The 24,665-nt window shown below is 32.5% G+C and overlaps 1 protein-coding gene across 5 annotated transcripts in view; it reads left to right on the top strand.

Annotated features, from left to right (window-relative positions):
* The window catches only part of GPC5 (glypican 5), a 2,040,883-nt gene that overhangs the window by 487,025 nt on the left and 1,529,193 nt on the right, over nucleotides 1–24,665 (top strand). For all 5 annotated transcript variants that reach the window (XM_074191892.1, XM_074191893.1, XM_074191894.1 and 2 more), the window contains exon 4: nucleotides 11,228–11,361. In XM_074191892.1, coding sequence (XP_074047993.1) covers nucleotides 11,228–11,361 — 134 coding nt within the window. The remainder of the gene's footprint in view (nucleotides 1–11,227; nucleotides 11,362–24,665) is intronic.

Genomic DNA, 24,665 nt, shown 5'->3' on the forward strand with positions numbered 1-24,665 from the left:
AGTGCTATAGAAATATTTGCTATTATTATTATTAGTAGTAGTACTTGTATTAATTGTAGTAGTAGTCATAATAATTGTAAAGAATTTAGCGGAATTCCTGGCACAAAACAAATGCTGTAGACATATCAGCTATTATTATTAGTAGCAATAGCATTTGTATTAATTGTAGTAGTAGTAGCAGTAGTTGTTGTAATAGCAGCAGCAGTAATAGTAGTAGTAGTAGTAATGGTAGTACTAGTACTAGTAGTAGTAGTAGTAGTGCAGTAGTAGTAGTAGTAGTGGTATTAGCAGTAGTAGTAGTAGTAGTAGTAGCAGTAGTAGAAGTAGTAAGAGGGGTCCTTTATAGCAGCACTAAGTATCCATCTCTAGCATGTAGCTTGTATTTATGAAGGGACCCAAAGTTATCTGTGCAAACTAGGAACTGCTGCTACTAAGTTCTGAATACAGGTCTGAGATATGAAATAGATTAGGTGGATTTGGGGAATATTTAGGTAGCAGAGAAAGTAGTATTATGTGAATGAATAAGACCAAAGGCATGTCAAGAATAAGGAAATAAGAAAAGAGTCTGAGTGAATAGAAACAATGAAACAGACTCCTCGTGGAAATGTGAGAATTGAAGTTGTTTGAAAGCAGCTCAAAAAGAACTTTCCAAACAATAAAACTTGAAAATCTAAATGAAAGCAGTGGAAAGCAAGTGGTATTCCTTTAAGGAATTAGGCAGAAAACTAATCTCTCTTTTTCTAGGACACTTCTGACTGATTGCAGAGAAGAAAGGTAAAAATAAGGAAGGAGAGCAAGAAGGAAATTACAGACTGAATCCAGGAAGAAAAATGGTCAAAACATGCCTGAGAATTTTCTCAATAGAGAAGAGAAAGGAAATTTATTAGAAAGAAAATGTTACTCATTCAGCTCCCATCATTGGAGCTAAGATAACTCACTATCTCATAGCCTTTTCTTTTGAGGTTTATAGTTTCAAGTCCATGCTAATGTCCCACTCATTGTCTTTCATGAGTTTGCAAGAAATTGAAATAAAAATTCTCCTAGAAACTGGTAATACATTTAAGTTTTTAAAGAATTGTTATGGGAGTTTAGCATGTTTTTTATGTTTAGTATTTTAGGGAAGGGAAAGCAAGGGGGCACAGTGAATAGAGTGCTGCATCTGGAGTCAGAAAGACTCATCATTAACATTCTAAATGTGTGATCCCTTCTTTCCTCAATTTCATCATGTGTAAAGTGAGCTAGAAAAGGAAATAGCAAATACTCCAGTATCTTTGCCAAGAAATTTTCAAAGAGAATCATAAAAAATTGTACACAATTGAAAATAACTGAACAAGAACAAATTTTGAGAGAAAATTGCCAAATGATTAGTCATTAGGTAGAGCCCCAAGTGGTATCACAAATAACATAACTTGTGTAATCTAATCTAGTTAGTATATAGGGTGTAATATGATATATGTAAGAGGTAATAATATAATGTAGATTGTGGAATCTATGAGTGCTTAGAAACAGTACAATGGTGGAAGAGAACTAAGCAAGGTTTTCCCAATCAGGGCTAAAATGAGTTGTTACTTAATAAGAATGGCTTGAAGAGCTTGAATAGGCTTCTCTGTTACCATGTTTTCTCCATTTGGATCTCTAATTCAACTACTAAAGAATTCTTTTATTAATTTACGAATGATATATTTTAAAATAAAATATTTTTTGAAGATGAATATGCTAAACTATCTCTCTTTCTGGAGTCCTTTGGAAATTTAAGTTTCAATGGGCAAAGAAAGAGGGGATGTTTGTAGTGGGTATCTTAAAATGGATTCCATGGAGCCGCTTTTAAAAATATTGATAACTGTAAATTCAGTTCAATTGATTTCCTTTACAATTCCTTAACTTTATACATTCCAAAATTTTATCTGCCTCTAAAGGGGTTGATGACATAAAAAAATTTAAGAATATTTTAATATGAGGAACTTCCTATTACAATCAGTACATACATACATATATATATATATATATATATATTCAGTCATAGAAAGTCACACATACACACACACACACACACACACACACACACACACACACACACACATATATATATATATATATATATATATATATATATATATATATATATATACCTACATGTATGTATAGGATGATAGTTCAGCAGTAGAATGAAGACTACAATAATAGTAATGATAACAGGAAGAAGAGCATAGAAAGAAAACTTTTCTCAGTTTACTAGTTTGCTGAAGATTAGTCAATTGAAAATACTGAAGATATCAGGGATCCAGAGAGACATTTTAGATTAGTATTGAGGGAATATTTTCTTCATTTTGCTTAACCAAAATCCTCCTCTAATCCATTACTATAATAAAGGGTTACAACCAAAATATCAAAAATATTACCCTTTATAGTGGAAATGATGGTAGGTTCTATTATCTTTGAATAGAGCAGTACTGTTTATCTGTTTTCAAAAGTTCATTGTAGCTAAGTTTAAAGATACTCATTTTAGTTTGGTGGTGACTTAGTGATGTATTCTTCATCACAGCGTGAAACCAAAAAAAAAGATCCAAAACACTTCCCAGTACTTTGTAGCTCCTTCCACCTCTACAAGTTAACAGTACAAAATAGTAGAAAAGAAGACAGAGTGCTGAATCATGATTTTTTTTAAGAATGGTATAAGCATGGTCTTAACTCTTGATATACTACATGTGATACTGACAACTAGATTATACTATTGGAAGGAAGTGAATCATCAATTTTGACTCTGTCACTTGAAGAAAGTTGGAGTTAAATGAAAAGATGACATACAGCTTATTAATGGAAAAGCAAATAAAAGTCAAGAGAAGGTAGGGCAAGGGAGGGGATCAAGCCTTTAATTAGTGCCTACTCTATGCCAGGTACCATGCTTTTGGTTAAGTCATAGAAAGGCATGAAGTCATAAAGATCTAGTGGCAGAGAGATTAAGAATCATATTAGCAGATAAGTGAGCAGCATGTGGGAGTTAGGGGTTGTATCAGTGGGCAATGATAAAGCCTGGTGGTCCTCTGGGTCACCAGAAGTATTATAGTTGATGACCCCCATACCATCCAAGTGATAGGAGCAGCTATGTTATTCTTCCTGCCCAACAGCCTCAGTGGGATCTGGGTAGTTCCTTGGTTCAGAAGAAGACAAGACAAAGGGAGAGGACCTTCACTGGCAAGTCTTCTTGCTGGCTACTGTGAATGGAAATCCATCCATCCAACCATCCATGCATCCATCCACCTATGCATGCATACTTACATGAAGACTGCTAGTGATGACAAGTATATACATACAAACATTCATCTATACATATCCATATAGTTATGCATACATATGTATATGTATATTAATTTATTAAGATCTATGTCTAAGTTCATGACATTGCTGATCCTCTAGCTCACTTTCCAAGACTGTTTTACACTATCTCTTTTATCCTTAGGCTGTCCTTCTTTCTATGCTCCTCCAACAAGTTTGCTTTCACAATAAGTTGCTTCACTATTGACTCTAAGTCAGTCACATATTTATTCAGTTTATTGTGCTCCAGTTGTGATGCTATATACATGCCTGTCTCCTCTATCCTTCAAAACTTTTACTCTGTCAAGCCCCTTTCACAACCAGCACTCTTAGAAATAACTATTTATATCCATTGTGTCTACTTTTTATCCTCCCCAACTCACTTCTCATTCTTTTTCATTCTTTTGGATGATGTTTTATCTTTTGGAGATGCTTTCTTTAAAGTTATAAATGATCTTTTTATTTGCCACATCTAACAGTTTTCATCCTTTATTATTTATCTGCTGCATTGGAAACTACTAGTCATTTTCTCCTAGCTGTTCTCTCTCTCTCTGTGTGTGTGTGTGTGTGTGTGTGTGTGTGTGTGTGTGTTGGTCATACTCTATTCCAATGATCCTACCTCCTCCTCCTCTGACCTGTGTTGGTTGCCTGTGATGGACTGTTATCCATATCATGTACACTAATTATGAATTTTCTCATGATTTTGTCTTTACCTTTTATTCTTATCTCTCTCTAGAATATTTAAAAAACTTTTTAACTCAATGGCTTTAAATATCATGCTTATAAAAATATCTCATAAACCTAAATTTTCAGGCTAGCCTCTATCTGATTTGACAAATTGCCTATTAGACATTTCAAATGGGATGCTATTCAGGCATCTTAGATCTTTCCTTCTAAATGTATTCTTACAAAATTTCCTTTCTTTTTTTTCAGTTAAAACCATTCCTCCACTTATCCTGATTTAAAATCTTGTTATCATTTCCTCTATTTACTTCATCCCTTAGAGCCAATCAGTTTCCCAGTTCTGTCATAGTGACTTCAAAACAGCTCTCACAGCTATCCCCTTCTCAATATCTGCACAATCTTTCTGCTTCAGACTCTCATTACTTCTTTTTTTTAAGGTTTTTGCAAGGCAATGGGGTTAAGTGGCTTGCCCAAGGCCACACAGCTAGGTAATTATTAAGTGTCTGAGGCCAGATTTAAACTCAGGTACTCCTGATTCCAGGGCCGGTGCTTTATCCACTGGGCCACCGAGCCGCCCCCTCTCATTACTTCTTGCCATAAATACTGGAAAATATGCCTGATTGATTTCTCTACGTGATTGTCTCTGTCAATTCTACCCTTCGCATCTACAAAGTAATTTTCCTAAAGCACAGATTTGATATGTCTCTCACCTACTCAATAACTCTCATGCTTCTCTAGGACAAAATATGAACTTTTCTGTTTGATGCTTAAAGCTCTTCATAACCTGGCCTCAACATGCCTCTTCAGCTTCTGTAACATTCCTCTCTTCCATCTATTCTACAATTCAGACAAACTAGACAAACTTGGCGTCTTTCTGTTCCTTGTTGGTATTCCATCTCTTAGCTTCATTCCCTTCCACTGACTTTCTACCTTACCTGTAATATTCTTCCTCCTCAACTCCATATTTTTGGATTTTGTTTCTTCATAATTGAACCCAAGCACCATCTTTTTCTATGAAGTCATTTTAGATTTTCCTAACTGCCAATATCATTCATTAAAAAATATCTTGTATATATTTTGCTTATTTTTTGTAATGCTTACATGTATACATATTGTTTTCCCAATAGATAATAAACATTTTAAGGACAAGGACTATTTCATTTGTTTTGTTTTGTTTTGTTTTCCCAGTCCTTAGCACAGTGCTTAGTACATAGTTAAGTGTTATTAAACCTTTGTCCATTGAATAGAGCACTGACCCCAGAGTCAGGACAACCTGAGTTCAAATATGGCCTCAGACACTTAATAATTACCTCTCTGTGTGACCATAGGCAAGTTATTTAACTCCATTACCTTGCAAAAACTGAAAAAAAACCCCCAAAATAAACCTTTGTCAATTGATTGAAACTTAATATTATTTGTTACTTGTTCATCATACATTACATAAGAAATGCTAGTGATAAGCATTTTAAGAAGGCTGCTGTGAAGAAAATTCTATCTCATGAACATCCAAATTTTTTTCCAGAGAGTAAAGAGATAGAGAAATTTTTATAAAGACCTTGATAAAATGCTCCAAATAAAATCAGCATATATCTTAATATTCAGTAATTTCAATGCCCTAGCAGTCATAGGGAAATATGGGGAAAATGTTTACTGTACAATATGACACTCAGGAGGTAATGAACTAGATAATCCAGAGACTAATAGAGTATACTACTTTCTCCTGTTCATATATCATAAATCCTTCTTCAAGAAAAAAGCAAATATTGCCAAATGAACATGGTGAATACCCGATAACATCATAAAAAGAAACTTATTTTGTTTTAACATTTAGAAGTGAGGCCTTAACACTTATGAGAGTCATATGTGAATTAGCTATCTTTGTAAAGTGAAATAGTAACTTTTTAAGCAGTGCTTAAAATCTGTATCAAATAAAAAATATGAGCTGAGGTTGCACATCTTATTTAACTAACCTATTCTTGACACTTAAAGTATAAATATGTGAAAGAAGTTTTTTCATTGACTACTATGAAGTTTAAATAATATAAAATAATTGACCTAATTGAGATTCTGAAGACCTTCAATAATACCTCAGCCAAAAATCTCCTTTTTAAATAATGAAAAATGAAAGTCAGAAACAGCAAATTTTATAACAAAATTTGGTTACTTGACTGCATACATACTCTTTGATGAGTGAGACCATCAGTACCACCAAAGATCTAAAGTAGAAAAAAAAGGACCACAAGTACAGAAATGTTTAGTGTAGTACTCTTTTTCTGTAGCAAAGAAATGGGAACAAAAGAGCTGACCAAACAAAAGAGCTGATTGGGGAATGGCTGAACAAATAATGTTTGCACAAGTAAATTAAGGATAAGGTTAGAGAGAGGTTCTTGATCTGTGATTTAGTGATAAGGAGCCTCAAAATTTTTCTTTTTGTCTTATGATCTTAGAAAATTGCCTAGTGTATTAAGAAATTAATTGATTCACTTGGGTTCAAATGACCAGCAGCTGTCAAGAGGGAAGACTTAAATTCATATCTACATTATTCCTCCTCATCTCACTGTCTCTTTATGTAAATGTAATGGAATATTGTTGTGCCATAAGAAAAAAAAGCAGAGAGGAAATGAATTCAAAGAAATCTATGGAGATTTTTATGAACTGATACAAAACAAAAAAGAATAGAATTAGGAGACAAATTTATAAAATGCTTACAACATTGTAAATAAAATAATTTTTAAGGACTTAACTGATCAAAGCAGTAACTATCTGTAGCCCCAAAGGACAATAATGAAGTTTGCTATATACCTTCTGACAGAGTGGTGATGCAGTAAATAAGCAAAATGAGGTATTTATTCCCCAGTAGAATCAATGTGTAGTTTTACTTATCTTTGTTTATTGTTACAAAAGAGAATTGTTAAAGGCCCATCAGGAGGCATAGAGGGTCAGCCATAGATAAGCTATACCTCCATACAACCCCCCACAAAAGTTGAAGTAGTCATATTATCTTGTAAGTAAAAGGAACAATCAATGAGTGATCATATGTTATCTTGATACTTATATAATATGAAGACATCAAGGGAGGTCACCAGTATGTATGGATACCCTCTGTAGAATTTATGAGATATTATAGATAAAAATATTACAAGATGAAATGGAGTCCTTCTATTACAGCTGCATTGTTGTAGGCTATACAAGAATAAATTCATTGATGTAGATGAATTTTTAAAAAATCAAATCTTATACTAAATAAATGAAAAAGGAAGTTTTGGCAAAGTTTACTGGTAGGGATCTTTAATTTCTCTGATGAGTCAATTTGACTTTATTTCAATAAACTATTTGATTTCATTTATCAAAAAACATAGGCTTTCAGATCTGAAAAATCATTTAATTCAGCATATTAATTTTTAACAATGAGGAAACTACAACCTGGAATGTTTAAATATCAAATTAATATTAACAAAGTGGTTAGTGACAAAGTTGAGCAGAGGTATACTGGTAAGCATCTAACAAATGACTACAAAAAATGATGCCTTAATACACTTTTAATTTTACTCTTTATTGTTAACATTTTCTTCATCACTTTTTTAGTCTAGAAAATCAATATAACAATAAATCAAACCATGATGTGTTTTTATAATCTTATAAAGAGCAAATGCTTGCACTGAAAATTTAACAATATTCAAGTCTTGCAATATAAACATATCCAGAACATCCATGAAGTTGATAATAAAACCTAGATTTGTTAACCTGTTATTTAGTGAGCTTTCCATTTTACAAAACAAATTCTTTGCCTATATCTTTGAAACTCCAAAAAATATTGTGTATATATGATTTTCCCGCAATGCTTAGCCAATGTCTCTTTTTTAAAATTTATTTTAGGCAATGAGATTAAGAATGACTTGCCCAAGGTCAAACAGCAATTATTCTGTGTCTAAGGCTGGATCTGAACTCAGGTCCTCTAACTTCAAGGCTGGTGCTCTATCCACTGCAACACCTAGTTGTCCCCAGAAGATCTCTTAAAAAAGTTCTCATAAAGAAAAATAATATGAATTTTTGGACAATATTAAGTTAATATTTATAAAGGACATTATTTAGATAATTAAAATAAAACAAACCACTATTTCTGTCTTGTAAATGAAGTCTAAGCAAAATCTTCATGTATACCGCAAATAAGTAAAGTAGAATGGTGGCAACATTCTAGATTTGTTCATCCTCGCCTAAGTTTTTTTTCAGAATAGTTTGTGGAAAGAGTCATTAAATTTTGTCCATGTGTTTTAATTAGAGAATGTCAGTAGATTCCAAATCAAATTGTTTAATTTTATTTTTTTAAAAATAACTATTTTGCTTTCCCCCCAATTACATGTTAAAATATTTTTTATTTTTAAAAATTTTGAGTTCTGAATTCTATCTCTCCCTTTTTCCCTTTCCATCTTCCTCTTTGAAATTGTAAGCAATCTATTATAGGTTATACATATATGCAATCATATAAAATTTTCTATATAAGAAGACTAGAACAAAAAAAATGAAAGAAACAAGGATACAAAGGAAAAATAGTATGCCAGGCAGACAGCATGTTTCAAGATGAGCCATTTGGGATTATCTTGGGTCATTGTATTGTTGAGAATAACTAAAATAATCCCAGTTCTTCTAATATTGCTGTTACTATGTACAGTTTCCTCTAGTTCTCTTTACTTCACTTTATATCAGGTCATAAACTATTTCCAGGTTTTCTCTGAAATTATCCTGCTCAACATTTCTTATAGCACAGTAACATTCTATCACAATTATATACCACTGCTTGTTCAATTAACTGTCCATCAATTTCCAATTCATAACCCTTAATAAATAGCTGCTACAAATATTTTTATGAAAAATATTTTTGTGCAAATAGATTCTTTCCCTTTTTTGATATCTTTTACAGATAGAGACCTAACAGAGACCTAGCAGTAGTACTCCTGTATCGAAGGACATGAACAGTTTTGTAACCCTTTGGGTATGGTTACAAATTGGTCCCCAGAACAGCTGGATCGGTTCACATCTCCACCAATAGGACATTAGTGTCTACTTTTCCCATATCCACTGTAACATCCATTATTTTACATTTTTTTGTCATATCAATCAATCTGATAGTTTTGGAGTGGTATCTAAGAGTTTTAATGTCTTAATTTGCATTTCTCTAATCATTTTTTTCATGTAACTATATATAACTTTAATTTGTTTGACTGAAAACTGCCTGATGATATGCTTTGACAATTTATCAAATAGGGGATGACTTATATTCTTATAAATTTGACTGCACACCACTTAATTTTCAAACTCGATTTAAACTTATGATTACTCATATATAAAAACTCAGTTCATAAATAAGACCTCCTTTGCCAAAATGACCTTCCTTTTAGAACCAATTGAGCCTATGAGATGTGGGTTTCTCTTTTAAAATATTACTTTCCAGGGGCGGCTAGGTGGCATAGTGGATAAAGCACCGGCCTTGGAGTCAGGAGTACCTGGGTTCAAATCCGGTCTCAGACACTTAATAATTACCTAGCTGTGTGGCCTTGGGCAAGCCACTTAACCCCATTTGCCTTGCAAAAACCTAAAAAAAATATCACTTTCCTTCATTGATTTCTTTTAAGTTAATTGTGCACTGGGTCTTTTATATGAATTATATATACATACAGATAATCCATACATTGATTATTTTTCACTAAGATTCTACCCTGATGCCTGGCATGGAAATAATACTTGGTTCTCAAATTCTTGGCCAGATAGCTATAAATTCTCCTAGGACCTATCAAATAAAAAAGGGTTTTAATCCAGAACCAGTAACAAATTGTGTATCTGTCATTTGAGGACCAAGTTAAATAAGTCCAGAGAATTTATACTATGAGAAAAATGAATTTGCTTTTATTTACTTTTTGTTTCTTATCATAATACCTTATGAATACTACACAGTATAATAAGAATTGCAAACTCTATCCTGTGAGGTACTCAGGTGCTATTTAGATAGATGAAATTTTAAACCTTTGAATTATGTAGGAAAAGGTATAGCAAGTAGAACCAATTTTGAAGCAAAAAAAGATGTAGATTCAGGTACATGACTGTGAGTAGATTACTGGCCCTGAAGTCAGAAGGACCTGAGTTCAGATTTGACCTCAGACAATTACTAACTGTGTGACCTTGGGAAAATCATTTGATCCTGATTGCCTCACATCCAGGGCCATCTCCAGTCATCCTGACTGGTTATTGGGCCCAGATGATTCTGGAGGAGAAAGGGAGACTGATGATTCTCCACAGCATCCCCTCAGTCAAAGCCAAATCATGAGCTTGTCATGGTATTACCTCCCTGATGTCATGATCTTCTTTGGAAATGAAGAACAGGGGGCGTTTAGGTGGCACAGTGGATAAAGCACAGGCCCTGGAGTCAGGAGCACCTGGGTTCAAATCCGGTCTCCAACACTTAAATAATTACCTAGCTGTGTGGCCTTGGGCAAGCCACTTAACCTCATTTGCCTTGCAAAAAAAAAAAAAAAGAAAGAAAGAAGGAAAAGAAAATGAAGAACAAAAAACCCCCCAAACAAACCTTTTTTTTATTCAAGTGCTACAACTGACACATTCTGACTGTTTAAACTTGAATAAGTCATTCAACATTTTAGTTAAGTTGTCCAGTGAGGCAACTGGTGAAGTTTGTAAACTTGCATTTTAGAGGAGCATTTGCTACATTAGTGATCATATGTCCATTCCCTCAACCACTCTTAATATCTAACCTGTATATTCGTGTAATTTTTGGTAGAAAATAATTCTAATGCTAACTACCATTCTGCTTTGTCTCATTATTTGATTTATAGAACCATTAAATTGCAAGATCTTTCCATAGGTTTCATCTAGAAGCCAATCATATTCATTTATTTTTATTGTTACCTAAATAATTTTTATAAATGTTAACACCACCAAATCAAACAAAATTCCTTAATTAATTATTCTTTATTAACTATATCAAGCACTGTGGGAGAAACACATAAAATATGAATTTGTTATTATTACCATTTATCAGTGAAACACAATTAGTTGATTTGAAAATATCATAAAAATCCTGTTTGAAGTCTAATATGAATAAGAATCTAATAGTATTAGTAGGGATGTACTTTCATATTAGAGTGAATAAGTGGAGGAAGTGAGGATTGAAGATCCCTCAAATGCCCTATTACTAACTCTTTCTTATTGCTTTCTTTTAAAGGTGAACAAGATTTGTGGTCCTCCTGTCAGAACACCCACACAAACCCCTGGTTGTTCTCTTGATCAGAACAAAGATAAGCAAGGAATGAAGATCTTTTCAAGAGATGGTGAAGAAACCCTTGCCAGCAGGAGAAAGTAAGACATTAGTTTTACAACCAGAAAGAATAATGAAAGTAAGCCATTAATTTTACAACAGAATGGACCACGTTCAATAAAAAAAAATGAAATGCATCGAGAGAGAAAGAAGAGAATAAAATTAATTCATCTTCAAAACCCAGCAAAAACACTGTTTCATTAATTAGTTATGGTAGGACCTTTTTACAAAATCTAGGTTTAGCATCAGGAAATGGCAAATATGTTATTTCATTCAAGGTGAGACTTTGGATTCAGGAAATCACAATTGGTTAAGAATTTAGTTCACTGACTTTTTTCTCTGGAATGTATTGTATCAATTTTGGTATATTCTTCTCTTTTTTTGTTCATTTTGTAAGCTTCTTTTGCTTACATCTACTTTGAGATTTTATAGTAACAAACCGTGTTATTTCTCTCACTAAATTGTGATCTCTTTAAGGTCAGAAATTGTGTCTTATTTGTCTTTATGATCCTTATAATGTCCTATACAGGGTAAAGCATTCCTAGTCATTCACTAAATGTTTGTTGAATGGAATTGATATGATATAAATTGACTTATAAGGGATAAATGTTGAGTTATTTACTTAAAATTAATGTAAATTTTTGTTATCATCTATTGTGCATGTGAAATTAGCATCTGTATTAAAATAATTTCATAAGATCATCTCTTATTAAACAGAAATAGAAATAAAAAGGTACAGTCTAAGTTTCTTCAGGGTTTTAAACACAAACTATCTATAACATAAAGTCATATAGCATAGAGAATAGCAGATATGATACAGGATAAAGTATATAAGCAGAAAACACCAATAACTCAGAGGGGACAGGATCCCTGAGAAGGGGATATTATATAGCAACACAAAATTATACAGAGCTTGGGAAAAAAAGAAAGGTGATCTGAAGACTCTGACAGAACAAGTTATACATCCAACTCATCAATTTCAGTGTGAGTACAGATGAAACTCATGACTGGTGGAACCATAAAAACTTTTATTTTTTCAAAATGACCAAATTAGATAAATGGGATGGTACAATAAACACTATGAAGGCAAGAGAGAGCTGGGAGTGGGGGCAGAGGATAGAAAAGAGATGTACAAAACTATGATATGAATATTGGCTAAAAGAGATTTTTTTTCAAAAAATATGCTTATAGAAGATGAAGCAAGAGTTATAATAAAGGATGCCTACCAAAGAATAGAAGGATCTCATAAGAATAAATTATCGGGGATGCCAAATCTGAGTATGAAATGAGTTGGTCAAGGAAAGTCAGAGATAACAAAATAGGCTTTTCAAATGCTGGATATAGAGTAAAGGGAAAATGAAAGAAAGATTACGATCTCTGCTTAGGGTAGAGATGACAGTGATATAGTACAATATTAACTCAACTTTTGTATGGCTTTTACTTCCTTTACAAAATTGAACAATCTTCTAACTGATAAGGAAAATGATATCATCAGTGAATTTAAACCCATGATCTTTAAAGAGAAGGTAAGAAAATATCCAGCCTCAGTAAATGATTTTAACCTTCAAGGCCTAAACTTTGTAAAGGATAAGAAAATAAATTAGAGAACTTTTTTTCAATGATGTTTCCTGTCCTCTTTTGGTTATTCATAGGTCACATATATAAATGATAGCTTCCAGAAGAAATTTCCTGAGCCAAAAAACTAAGGCAGCCAGGCACATGAATGGGGTTCAGAGTAGACCCAAGTTCAAATTCAGCCTCAGATACTTAACACTTCAAAAGTTATAGAAATCAGTAAAAATAATTGTGATTTTTGTACTTAATTTTCACCAAAAAAAGGAACTAGTTTAAGTTGAAGTTAAAATGAAGAGGTCTTTAGTATGACACAAGGGGAGATGGAATAATCAATAGATTTAGAATCTATGATAGAGGAGAAGAAAAATATCCTTAGATTTTGAATCCTGTACTTTTGAGAGAATATTTTTCAAAGGGTTAAAATAAAAGAAAGGCAATATCTCCTGGTCTAGGAAGAGAGGCCAGAAAGAATGGAACAATTTTAAAAGTGAAATTCTGAAAATAGAAAAGCAGGAAATCTGATAGATAATTTAAAAAGGCAGGAAACTCAGTGGTCACTATTAATATTAAAAACATGTATATAGAAAAGAAAGCAAAATCATATAAAAATACAAAAGTATAATATGGTTCAACACAGATAGTATCTGGAAAACCATAACTCAAAATGAGTTGAGACTTCTGAGGCAAACTAAAGGTAAAAAAGTTTTTCAGTATTTTATTAGGGGGAAATATAGAGGTTAAAGAAGAAAGAGTCAAACATGAAAAGATGGGATGATGGATTATGAGGAAAAGGGAAAACTACTTATTCTCGTTTTGCTTCTTTTTTCTGTCTAATAGAACAATCTTTGAACTGGAAATAAAAGAACAAAAATTATAGAGAGATGAAATCCAAGATAAATCAGAGATAAAATAGTCCCTAGATGTTCTGAATGAGTTAAAATGATTAGACCAAGAAAAAGTAACATTGGTATTGCATTGAAAGAAGTGGCAAATGTATTATTGCTGAAATTGTCAGTGGTAACTTATGGAAAATGAGAATTTGGAAAAAAGGGAGACTCATGAGATGATTTGGACTTAGCAAATTTGCCAGTAAGTTATTCAGGAGCAGGTAGGTATGGAGGTGTAGGTATAGGGCTGAAAAATAAAAAAAAAGTGGGGTAGAGAAAGAAGTATTGAGAATTAGGGTAGGAGAGAAAATCCACAGTGCTAGGGAATTGGGAAGAGTTTTAAATGTATAAAATGGCCAAGGAAAGGGAAGGTCAGAGTCTCAGGTAATTAAAAGGTAGTTAAACCAATTGAGATTTCTTTCAGTGTTCTCATGGAACACAGATGTAGTGACTCTTATGAATGAGTTAATGAGAAATAATTAATAGTAGGGAAATAGAGCCAGAAAGGAAAGTTACACTGTCTAGAAATTTTGCAGTAGAGGAGAGAGCTAACCCTTTAAGGAGCTACAGGATCAATGAAAAATTGTTTTAGTATGAGGGAGAACTTGGTAAGTTTTAGTCATTGAGGAAAAAGTGAGTATTGAGAAAATGATTAAAGATGATAAAGAGAGAAACTTAAATAGAATGACTTCTCAGAGGAAGCTTGAAGGAATGAGATCAGGGGCAAGTGGAGGGTTTAACTGTTCCAGGGAAGAAAAATCATCTCATCTTCTGAGGCTATGGTGAATGAGAGGGCATTGATTTGGTTAGGACTAGAACACAGTGACACCAGAAATGAAACAATGAAACCATGGATGTATTTAGGCCACATATAATTTAATTTTAAAAAGTAATATTGCCTACATTTATTGCATTTTTTATTTATTTTGATAGATATTTCTGTATACATATTAATGTGATTGGACCACACTTAGGAGTATTCCAGGCCACATGCAGCCCATTGGCCATGTGGTTGATACCTCTAAATGAAGACACACAGAATTTTGGGGTCTTAGGGGCTATGAGATACACTGGATCTTAATGGATAGTCTCATTCTTTTTGAGAAATATTAGGAAGCAATACCATCCATGTGAAAGAGTGAGCAGATAAGGGTGTGCTAAAAAAGACTTAGAAAAGCTGTTATCAAAATAATATATGATATTACACATAAAAGGTGGAGCAATTGTATATTCCATTGCTCTCTTATAGATTCAGGACTGTGAAGTCAAAGAAATTATCTCTGGATTGTTATGATGGACAAGGAGAATAAGGGGAGAGTGAAAGCCTGAAAGACTCAGGATTGTGAAAAAGAAGAAAAAGCAAGCTGAATTATAGTGAGGCAACTAGACTTATGTAAGCATGGGAGATTATGACCAGAGAGGTAAAGGTCAGTGGTTAAGATTTTCCTCATAGTGGTACAGATATGACCATTTTCTTAGGTGGATGCAGCAGAATTCAGGGTGAGGATCATGGAAGAAAACTTGATGAATAAAGGTCATCATTCATGAAAACTGGATTTCCCAAGCATAGAGATTAAAGTACAGGGAATATGGTTAACTAAGTGCTAAAGGTCGTAGAATATCAAAGAATATCCTTGGAAGATAGGGACAGCATCAGGGATATTGTTAAGAGCAATTAAAACCTAACAAAGGTAAGGGAGGAGCACGATATATATTGCTTCTTCGTTGGGTACAGATGCTGCTTCTCATGAAAGAATGCTGAATATGAAATCAAAAAGATCTAAATTTTAATCTCCCCTCTGATGTTTATTTAACTACCTCTGTGACTATTAGAACATTTTTGCTCTCTTTGATTCTTATTTTTCTTATCTACCATGTGGCATGTGGCAACAAAACTCATTATTGTAGCATCAACCAGATTAAAGTATGGTTGATAAATATAAATGATATGAAAAAATATGATATAATTTGAATGAATGAATAAAAATGATACAGTAGTGATAATTTTAACTTGGTTGCTAAGTCCCTGTGGGTCTGCAGGAACTTGTTTCTATTTTCTTTGATGCCACTGACCTATGGTATTTAACTCTTAGGATTGTTCTGCAGGTAGGATAGGGACAAAGATGTGGTATCTAGTTGTAGGGAAAAAAAGAATTTTCAAGTAGATGATCATTTATAGAATAAATTAGCACAAACTAATTGAAATGTTGTTGAGAGGATGACCTTATCATTGTAGGAAAAAATTGAAGACTAATAATATAATACTTTGCATATGAATAATATTTTATACTTTTCAAAGCACTTATGATCTCATCTATGAATGATAGATAGTAGGAATTGTAATTTATGTTTCACATATGCTAAAATGAAGGTGCAGAGACATTCATTGATTTGTCCCTAGGCTCAAGGTTAGTAGATGGTGAAGGCGTAATTAGAACTTTAAAACATAAATCTTTTAACCAATGTCTCCTTGCACATGCTGGGGTCAGAAGTAGATTTTCTTTTCCTTTTTTTGTAAAATTTTTTTTATTCTGCACTTAAGAAATAAAACATTTCATAATTTAGTAGACTGAAAAATGATGATGATTCTACATGAAACTGCAAATATATTCTGTAATACTTGCTATTCTTTAAAAATAATTCATAAAGTTATCATGTAACTTGCTTTTTTTCACTTTTTTCTTCTCTTGCCACCACCTACTCCTTCCCTGGAGATGGGTCCAGATATATAAATGCACATACATGTATGTATGTATATATAAGTAGAATCATTCTATACATACTTCTATTTATCACTTCTTTTTCTTGATGCATATGGTATATTACTTTATATGCCCTATGTAATTAATTTAGATATTTATAATAGTTGAAATGACTTATTCACTCAAAATAATTCTTAAAGCAGTATTGTTGTAACTGTATACAATGTTCTCTTGGTTCTGCTCATTTTTTCTCTTCACTATTTTGTCCAAGTCTATCCATGTTTTTCTAAAATCAAGTTCATCTTTTTTATAGCACAATAGTATTCCATCACAATCATATACCACAACTTTTTTCAGCTATTCCCCAATTGATGGACATCCCAGAAATTCCTGTTCTTTGCCACCACAAAGAGAGCTACTGTAAATATTTTAAAACAAATAGGTTTTATTCATTTTTTTCTAATCATCTTAGAAAATAGACTTAGTGATGGTATTACTGGATGTAAGTACATTAATAACTGTTTGGGAATTATTTAAGATTGCTCTCCAAAATGGTTGGATCAGTTTACAATTTCACCTACAGTGAATTAGTGTTCCAATTTTTCTACATCCCCTCCAAATTTTTTTTAATTTCCCCTTCATTTGTTTTTAGCCAATCTGATAGGTATAAAATGCTGTCTTAAGGATGTTTTAATGTCTATTTCTTTAATTCATAATGATTTATAACATTTTTATAAAACTATCAACTGTTTTGATTTCTTTGTTGGAAAACTGCCTGTTCATATCCTTTAACTATTTATCTATTCTTATAGATTTGACAAAGTTATTTAGGAATCTGTCTACATTTTCCTTATTTTTCTATTTTCCTTCTGTTCTTGTCTCCATTTGTTTTATTTGTATAAATCATTTTTAATTTAATGTGAAAATATCCATTTTAAATCTTATATTTTTTCTATCTCTTGCCTATATATAAAGTGTTCACTTAATTGTAAGTCTGATAAAAATATATTTCATTTTCTTATATTTTTCTCTTCATTTCTAGGTCAAATTTCCATTTTGTTCTTATCTTGATAAATGGATTTTCTTTTTCTTTAAACAGAATCATGAATCCCGTTACTTTCTTTGAAAGAATGTGGCTCAGAGAGACCTAAATGTTTACATAATTCTTGCTTTAAAAGACTGATATATCATCTAGAATTACTATGTCCTCTTCCCAAAGCGTAGCAATTCCTATTATCCCACTTTCTCAAATCAATACTGCCCCTGAGAACAAAATGGATTCTTTTCCCCCTTATATTTCCTACACTCTAGCAAATATCACCATATTATTATAGTTATGAAGGCAATTTGAGTGGGCAAGAAATGATTTTGATAAAACCATTCTTAGGATCCTCATGGTGTATGTCTTTGTAGCTTCCTCTCCTGAACAATCCCCTCACCCCCCCCACACCTATATTTATACACAGAATTAAAAAAAACCCTTCTTTGGAAAATAAAAAAATTTAGTTTCATTTACTAATAAGAAACCAGAGTTTTCCATCTCTTTTAGACTTAGTTAAATCCATTGTCATTAACTTAAGGCTTTAAAAGAACTGAGTTTGTGAGTGCTAATAGAGAGAGAGAGTGGAAAAGTACTAGATTAAAACATGGTCTGAATTATAATAATAGTAATAATAATAATAACAACAACAATAATAATAAGCTGGACATTCTAGAAATACATTGTATCTATGAGCAGAAATCTTTTCTTTTCCAGTTCAAAGTTATTAATACTCCTTATGGACTCTTTTGTCCCTTCCCTTTCCTACTTGTCCTTTTAATTCTTCTGTTGAACTTCATGCTCTTTCATGTCCCATTGTTTTCTTTGCCTTCTCCTCTCCATTGCTTCCTAACACTAGGAGAAGTACAATCATCTATTAAAACCTCTGTTTGGCACTAACTACTGTATTGGGCATATTCATTAACTTGGCCAGGTTCCCTGCAACTTAGAAGCTGGAAGACTTTTCCTTCCCAGCAATTGAATTGAATTCTTTAACACTGCACCTTGGGGATGTAATTGAATTTATTCCATCTCCCTTAATTTATCCTTTCCATACAACGCGCTAATGATGAGCTAATTGAAAAGCTGAGTTATTGATCCTACTTCTTTAACTAAAGCACCAGGTCAGTTCCAAGTTTCATCAAAGATTGGACAAGGAAGGAAAGGAAGAAGCAGTGTTCTTTTAACCAGTGCAAGTGAGGCTAACTCTTTTTGTTTTACATACAGAAACCAAGTTAGTGCAGCTGTAAACTGCATTGCACTTATGTAGCATTCTAAACTAGTTCAGGCAGAATGATTTCCCCATGGCAGATCCCTTTCCCTGCTTGGTTCCTTGAATTTAGATGGTAAGAAGCAAGCTATTAGCAGGCTTAAATGGGTGATAATTAGCTGTACATTATTATTTCAAAGTGGTGTGGCTGTGCCAATTAAGTGGGTAATTAGGAAAACCCCAGGACAATAAATTAAGACAGAGTCGCAACACCAATGCCCCATCTGTTCTCCAGCAAGCATTCCAATTAGCCAAGCATCCTATTTAAGCATGTGCCAATTAAGGAGATTTGAATGTATGCATGAGTGGGTGGATGTGTAATAGAGAGTGTCACAAGTTTTAGGGGAAATAATTTAAAATGTTTGAGAGCTTTATGAGATTGAGAAAAAGGTAGAAAAATTTAGAAACATGCATTTTTTATGATAAAAAGACTTTGCAATTTAAATCTTTTGAAGTGTTGATTTACTGATGAAGAATAAATGGAAAGAACATAGCTTTATTTCATTTCCATTTTGTGGGAACTCTATTTTGATTATCTTGCCTCCACCCCCTTCCAAACTGCAGAGTTGATTATCAAATATTGTTGGGGAAATCACAATTTGCCAAATATTTGGTGGGAGTTGGGGTTTGGCAGTGTAGGTAAAATTGCATGGGTTACAGATGAAGTCTAAGTAGTCATCCTCTATTAGAGCAAATGAATTTTTTATACACTGCATTGGAATGGTGGTAATCTCAAAATGTCAGGGATGAACTATGCTGATGACAAGGAAATTGCTGAAACTGATGCATTCAAAATAGGCAAGGTGTTGAAATGGTGTCAGGATTACTCAGCATCACTTGAGTTTGCCAAGTTTAACAAATGAAATGTCTATGTGTGCTGTATTAGTTGTTGCCAAAGCACATTAATTTCTTAAATAAGGAATCAATTGATTATATAATCAGTCTTGACTATATAATCAGTCCTATGTAGCATACCATAAGATATAGAGCTCTAAGTGTGATGAAGAGAAGTGTGGAAGGGTCTATAATCCTCAGAAACTTAGTAGCTATGTGACCATAGTAAAGTCATTTCTCTAAACATCAATTACCTGATTTTATGTATGTGTGTGTTTATGTGTGTATATGTATGTGTGTGAAAATTTTTTTAAGGAATTACTAGTGAAGAAATTTCTCTATCAATACTTATCAGCAAAGACTGAAACTTTTGCAGTCTTACAGTTTGCTTGGGGAGCTGAGAGATCAGTTGAGTCACACAGCCTAAATTAAAGACTGGACTGAAAAATAGATCTACCAAGACTGCCAAACCACTGTACCAGTCTGTTTCATTAATAAAACAGGAAGAATACCTGTAGGACCTACTTCACAGGATTTCTGTGAATTTCAAAAGAGATTTTACAAGACTCTAAAGTACTATATAAATTTCATTAATTATTATGGATATCATCTTTGAAAGCAAAAATGATAATTCTTTTAAATCCAGACATGGATTTATGTATAGTTGACATATGAGTTAGCATTTATTCATTGAGTTTAAAATTAGTTGAAGAAAGCCTTCATATTTTGGAAATATTACCCCTTTTATAGAATTAAGATTAACGTACAATATAGGCCCAGACAAGTAAAATGAAAGCAGTTTTCTAAAAACAGAAAAAGCAAAATCAATAATGAAACAAAAATCAATGCTTTGTAGATATGCCATTATTATTTATTATCCATTGATTTTGTCAACTAAAATGATTGTTATATTCACTACAACGAAGGATGTTCTAATTTTCAGCAACACCCAGAAAGAACCGATAATAACAGGATAATTCTACAATGGTTTGAATATTATTTCAAGACCAAGAATTGGCTGGGCAGGGACTGGTTATTAGGTGAGGTGACAGATAAAGAAATGCGAATTTCACCGTAACAAATAAAAGCTAGAATAAAAAGTCTTACAGTTCTAAGAAGGGTCGAGAGGGCAAAGCAAGGTGTTTTAAGCCATTATCTAAGAACCTGAAATCTGTAAGAATCAGTGACAGAGCAACATGGGTGGTCAAAAGTCCAAATAAGTAGTTAGGGATTAGATCTGGAATGGAAAAGGGGTAGAGCCAGCAGGAGAACAGATGTGAAATACCAATTACAAGACTGCTTTGATGAGTTGATAATGAGGCATCAGTACAGTAGTTTTTAGTGCTTCCTGAAAAGCCAGGAGCCAGTTCCCAAGTGTGGCTAACATGGAGCTTGCAGGTGGAGACAGATAAAATACCCAAATGGGATAGGGAGCAAGGGTGAGGAATGAAAGGCATATCCTAATAGTAGTGAAATGCAATATAACTTTAAAAAATAATCTCCTTCCCCTCTCCTTATTTTGCTATTCCCTTGGGGAAAACAACTAAGAATATTCAGATTGTGTTCTCATTTTCATTACAATAATTCAGACTAATCCCATAGCAGCTATGGGGTTCTTTAGTATAAAGACCATACTTTTCCATTGTTTCATATTACATTTCATTAGTGTCACCTGATTGAAATTAGAGTAGTCTTATATAATTGTCCAAACAACCATAATAACTTATGTTTATATAGCACTTTAAAGTACTATCCTGGTATCTACTAATTATTAAAGACTGAATAAAGCGTTTTCTAGGATCCTGTATTGAAGATTTATGAAATGATATGGACAGGAATTGTTTATTTTTTGATGACATGGAGAATGTAGTTTCTCGAGCAGTGAAAAGAGTATCTGTGGTAATTATCACAGATTCATTAAAGCATTAACATATAAGGTTTATAAAATACTCTACTTATAATAACCCTGGAAGTAAGGTAGTATATTATTTCTCATTTAATTTATGAGAGAACAAAGGCATAGAGTGATTGAGTAACTCATAGTCAAAAAACTGGAAATCAGAGTTGGAACTTGGATCCAAGTCCACTACTCACACTACTTAAACCTGAATGCTTTGGCTTTAGTATCCCCAGTGCCTATTAAGTTATTGGAACAAAATAGTAGCCTAATTAATGATGGCTTATTGAATATTATGCTTTGCAATATCAAACAAGCAAGCTATTGCTATAGAAATAGTTTTTCCACTAGAAATATCTAGGTCCAATCTAGCTTTCTGATAACAAGCAAGATCTGCTAGAGTCTTGCCACAGTCTACAGGGGATATAAAATTTTAATATCAATATTTTTAAAAGTCTAAAGAAAAAATAAATATAATAAAACTATAAAGTAGTCACTTAATCCCATTGCCTTGCAAAAAACCAATAACAACAAAAATTAAATAAAACTATAAAATATACTCTAAAACTCAAAGTAAAATATTTTTTGAATTTATTGATATTTTGATTATGTATTATAATACCTTTCTCTAATACCTCCTCCCCTTTAGAACTAATGATTGTCTAAATGTATGGATGCTTGCATATAGGTAAAAATAAAACAACTGGAAGACAGAATATTGAATATATCCTTCTACAGAATGGTGGCTGACAACATATTTATACTTGATGGCACTGCAGTGCATCGTGAATAGTTTTTATTCATTTTTTTTGCAATTAGTTTTTTGTGCCTTCAGAGCAGCAATTCCCAGACTAATTTGACCACAACAATTTGGGTCTTAAAATCTATTCTTAAAATTCATGAAACCAGGTTACAGGGGACATGTAATATCCCCAGGATAAATAGGAATATGAGAAATTTTGGAGGAAAATAGAGAAAATTGCCTAATTTCATAGACCCTTTCCCCAACTACAAGTAGTAAATACTTTGATGGTTAGGTCAGTTTATATTTAAGGGCAAAATATCACTGACAAAAATTTTCTCTTAAAAGTTCTATCTATATCACATGAAAAACTAGGACTTCTCAGAAGATATATTTGAATTTAATGCTTTAGATTTTCTGTATTTGTTTACTGCAGGGTGATTCTGTGATGAGATTTTACATAGAATGGTTTCTTCAGTAATAAAACCATATTCTTTGTATATCTCTCACCTATCATTATTACTGCCACATTTGCCAGGGAAATGAATCTAGAATATTGTTAAAAACTAAACAACTAGAGTTACTGTAAGTGTTCTCAAGTTCTCCAGTAGAGATGTGAGTGATGGTGATGATGATGATGATGATGATGATGATGATTAAAGGGAAGGGAATAAATATTTATAAATACTTTTTTGAATAAATACCCCATAAATATTATTTCTTTTTCTTTCCTTATTTATATAGCACCTGACTTATTCCAAGGACTATACTTAGCACTTTATATCTTATTTTATCTTCATAACAACTCTGGGAGATAGAAATTATTATTATTATTCCTTTTATTTTTAATATAATTAATAAAATTATTATTTTACATTTGTGGAAATTGAGGTAAACAAATATTAAAATGACTTGTCCACGTTCACACAACTAATAGATATCTGAGGCTAGATTTGAACTCAGATCTTCCTAACTTCAGGTGTTGTATTTTATCCATTGCACCAGCTAGCTGCCTGAATCTCGATCCTAAACAGATTTTTTTGAGTTACAATTAAGAGATTGCTGCCAATAATTTATTAGAGAGACTGTACTTCTATTTGTGAACTTAAAAAGATACCAGGATTTGATGAGAATTATATGATACTATTATTTGTGGAGATGAAAAATGTCATAATTATATTCTTCTGTTCCAGTTGTTAGTTTAAATGACAAATTATCAAAAGCTCATGTCTTTCTAACAGCATCAATCTTCATTTGAAGATTTCATTATTGCAGTTGGAATTGCTGAATAAAATCTTGAATTTTTTTACAGTTTTGGAGTGTGAATTATAGGACTTTCTTGATACTTCATTTGGGAGATGTTTTATATAACATGTTGAGAAATCTTATATGTGACCTTTTTAATGAGATTTTGTAACATAGCTCTCGACTGATTTAAAATTGACATTTAAATTGGCCTAAGGCAAACCCCTAGCCATATGGACCCTACCTCTATATTACTCCACTACATATTACATAATTTAAAAATGCTATTCTTAATGCTGTACAAACATAAGGCAGAGAGAGTTTTTATCTATAGATCAGTAAAATAAAAGTATATTCATAAATAATAATTGTGTTTTTGTGTTCCATTTAAATATAAACACATATAAATATAAGTTCTGCAATATCTTCAGATCAGTTCATGTATGCCTATCATTACTATTGAATACTAGAACTATAATTGGTCTACTTTCAAGATTAAATATAGAATCTGAAAAAATAATCTATCCTCCAATCTCTCCCCACCCCTAGGTGAATATACCAGGAAATCAAGACAGAAAAAATGACCCCCTTTACATCAAAATATTTATAGCAGCATATTTTATGGGAACAAAGAACTGGAACCAAATTAAATGCTTATTTAATTAGATAATAATTAACCAAATTTTGTTACATTGATAGAATATGCTCTTGTTCCTTAAGAAATGATGAATATGAAGAATTCAGGGAAACATAGGTAGATTTGTAGGACCTAATATAGGGTGAAAGAAACAGAAATGAGGAAACAGTGCATTACTAAATAAATGTAAATGCAAAGAAGAAAATGAAATTTAGTGTTCATTTGATTTTGAGTTCCTATCCAGGCAATGCCTGGAAAATGATAGAGGTTTATTAAATGCATGTCAAGAGATTGACTTGTAATTATAATGATGATCCTTGACCCAAGATAAAAAATTATCTTCCCATCCATTGCATGATTTGGGGAATATGTAAGTGGACCATTTCATATATTCTCAAAAGTGGTCACTATGTTAGGAGTTTTGCTGAGCACTTTTTTTTCTCTCCCTTTCTTTTTTGTTCCTTGTTATAAAGGGATGGCTTGGAAGAGTAATGGAGATATTCAGAAATTGGGATTA

The sequence above is a fragment of the Macrotis lagotis genome, chromosome 6 (assembly GCF_037893015.1).
Source record: "Macrotis lagotis isolate mMagLag1 chromosome 6, bilby.v1.9.chrom.fasta, whole genome shotgun sequence".
Lineage (NCBI taxonomy): Eukaryota > Metazoa > Chordata > Mammalia > Peramelemorphia > Peramelidae > Macrotis > Macrotis lagotis.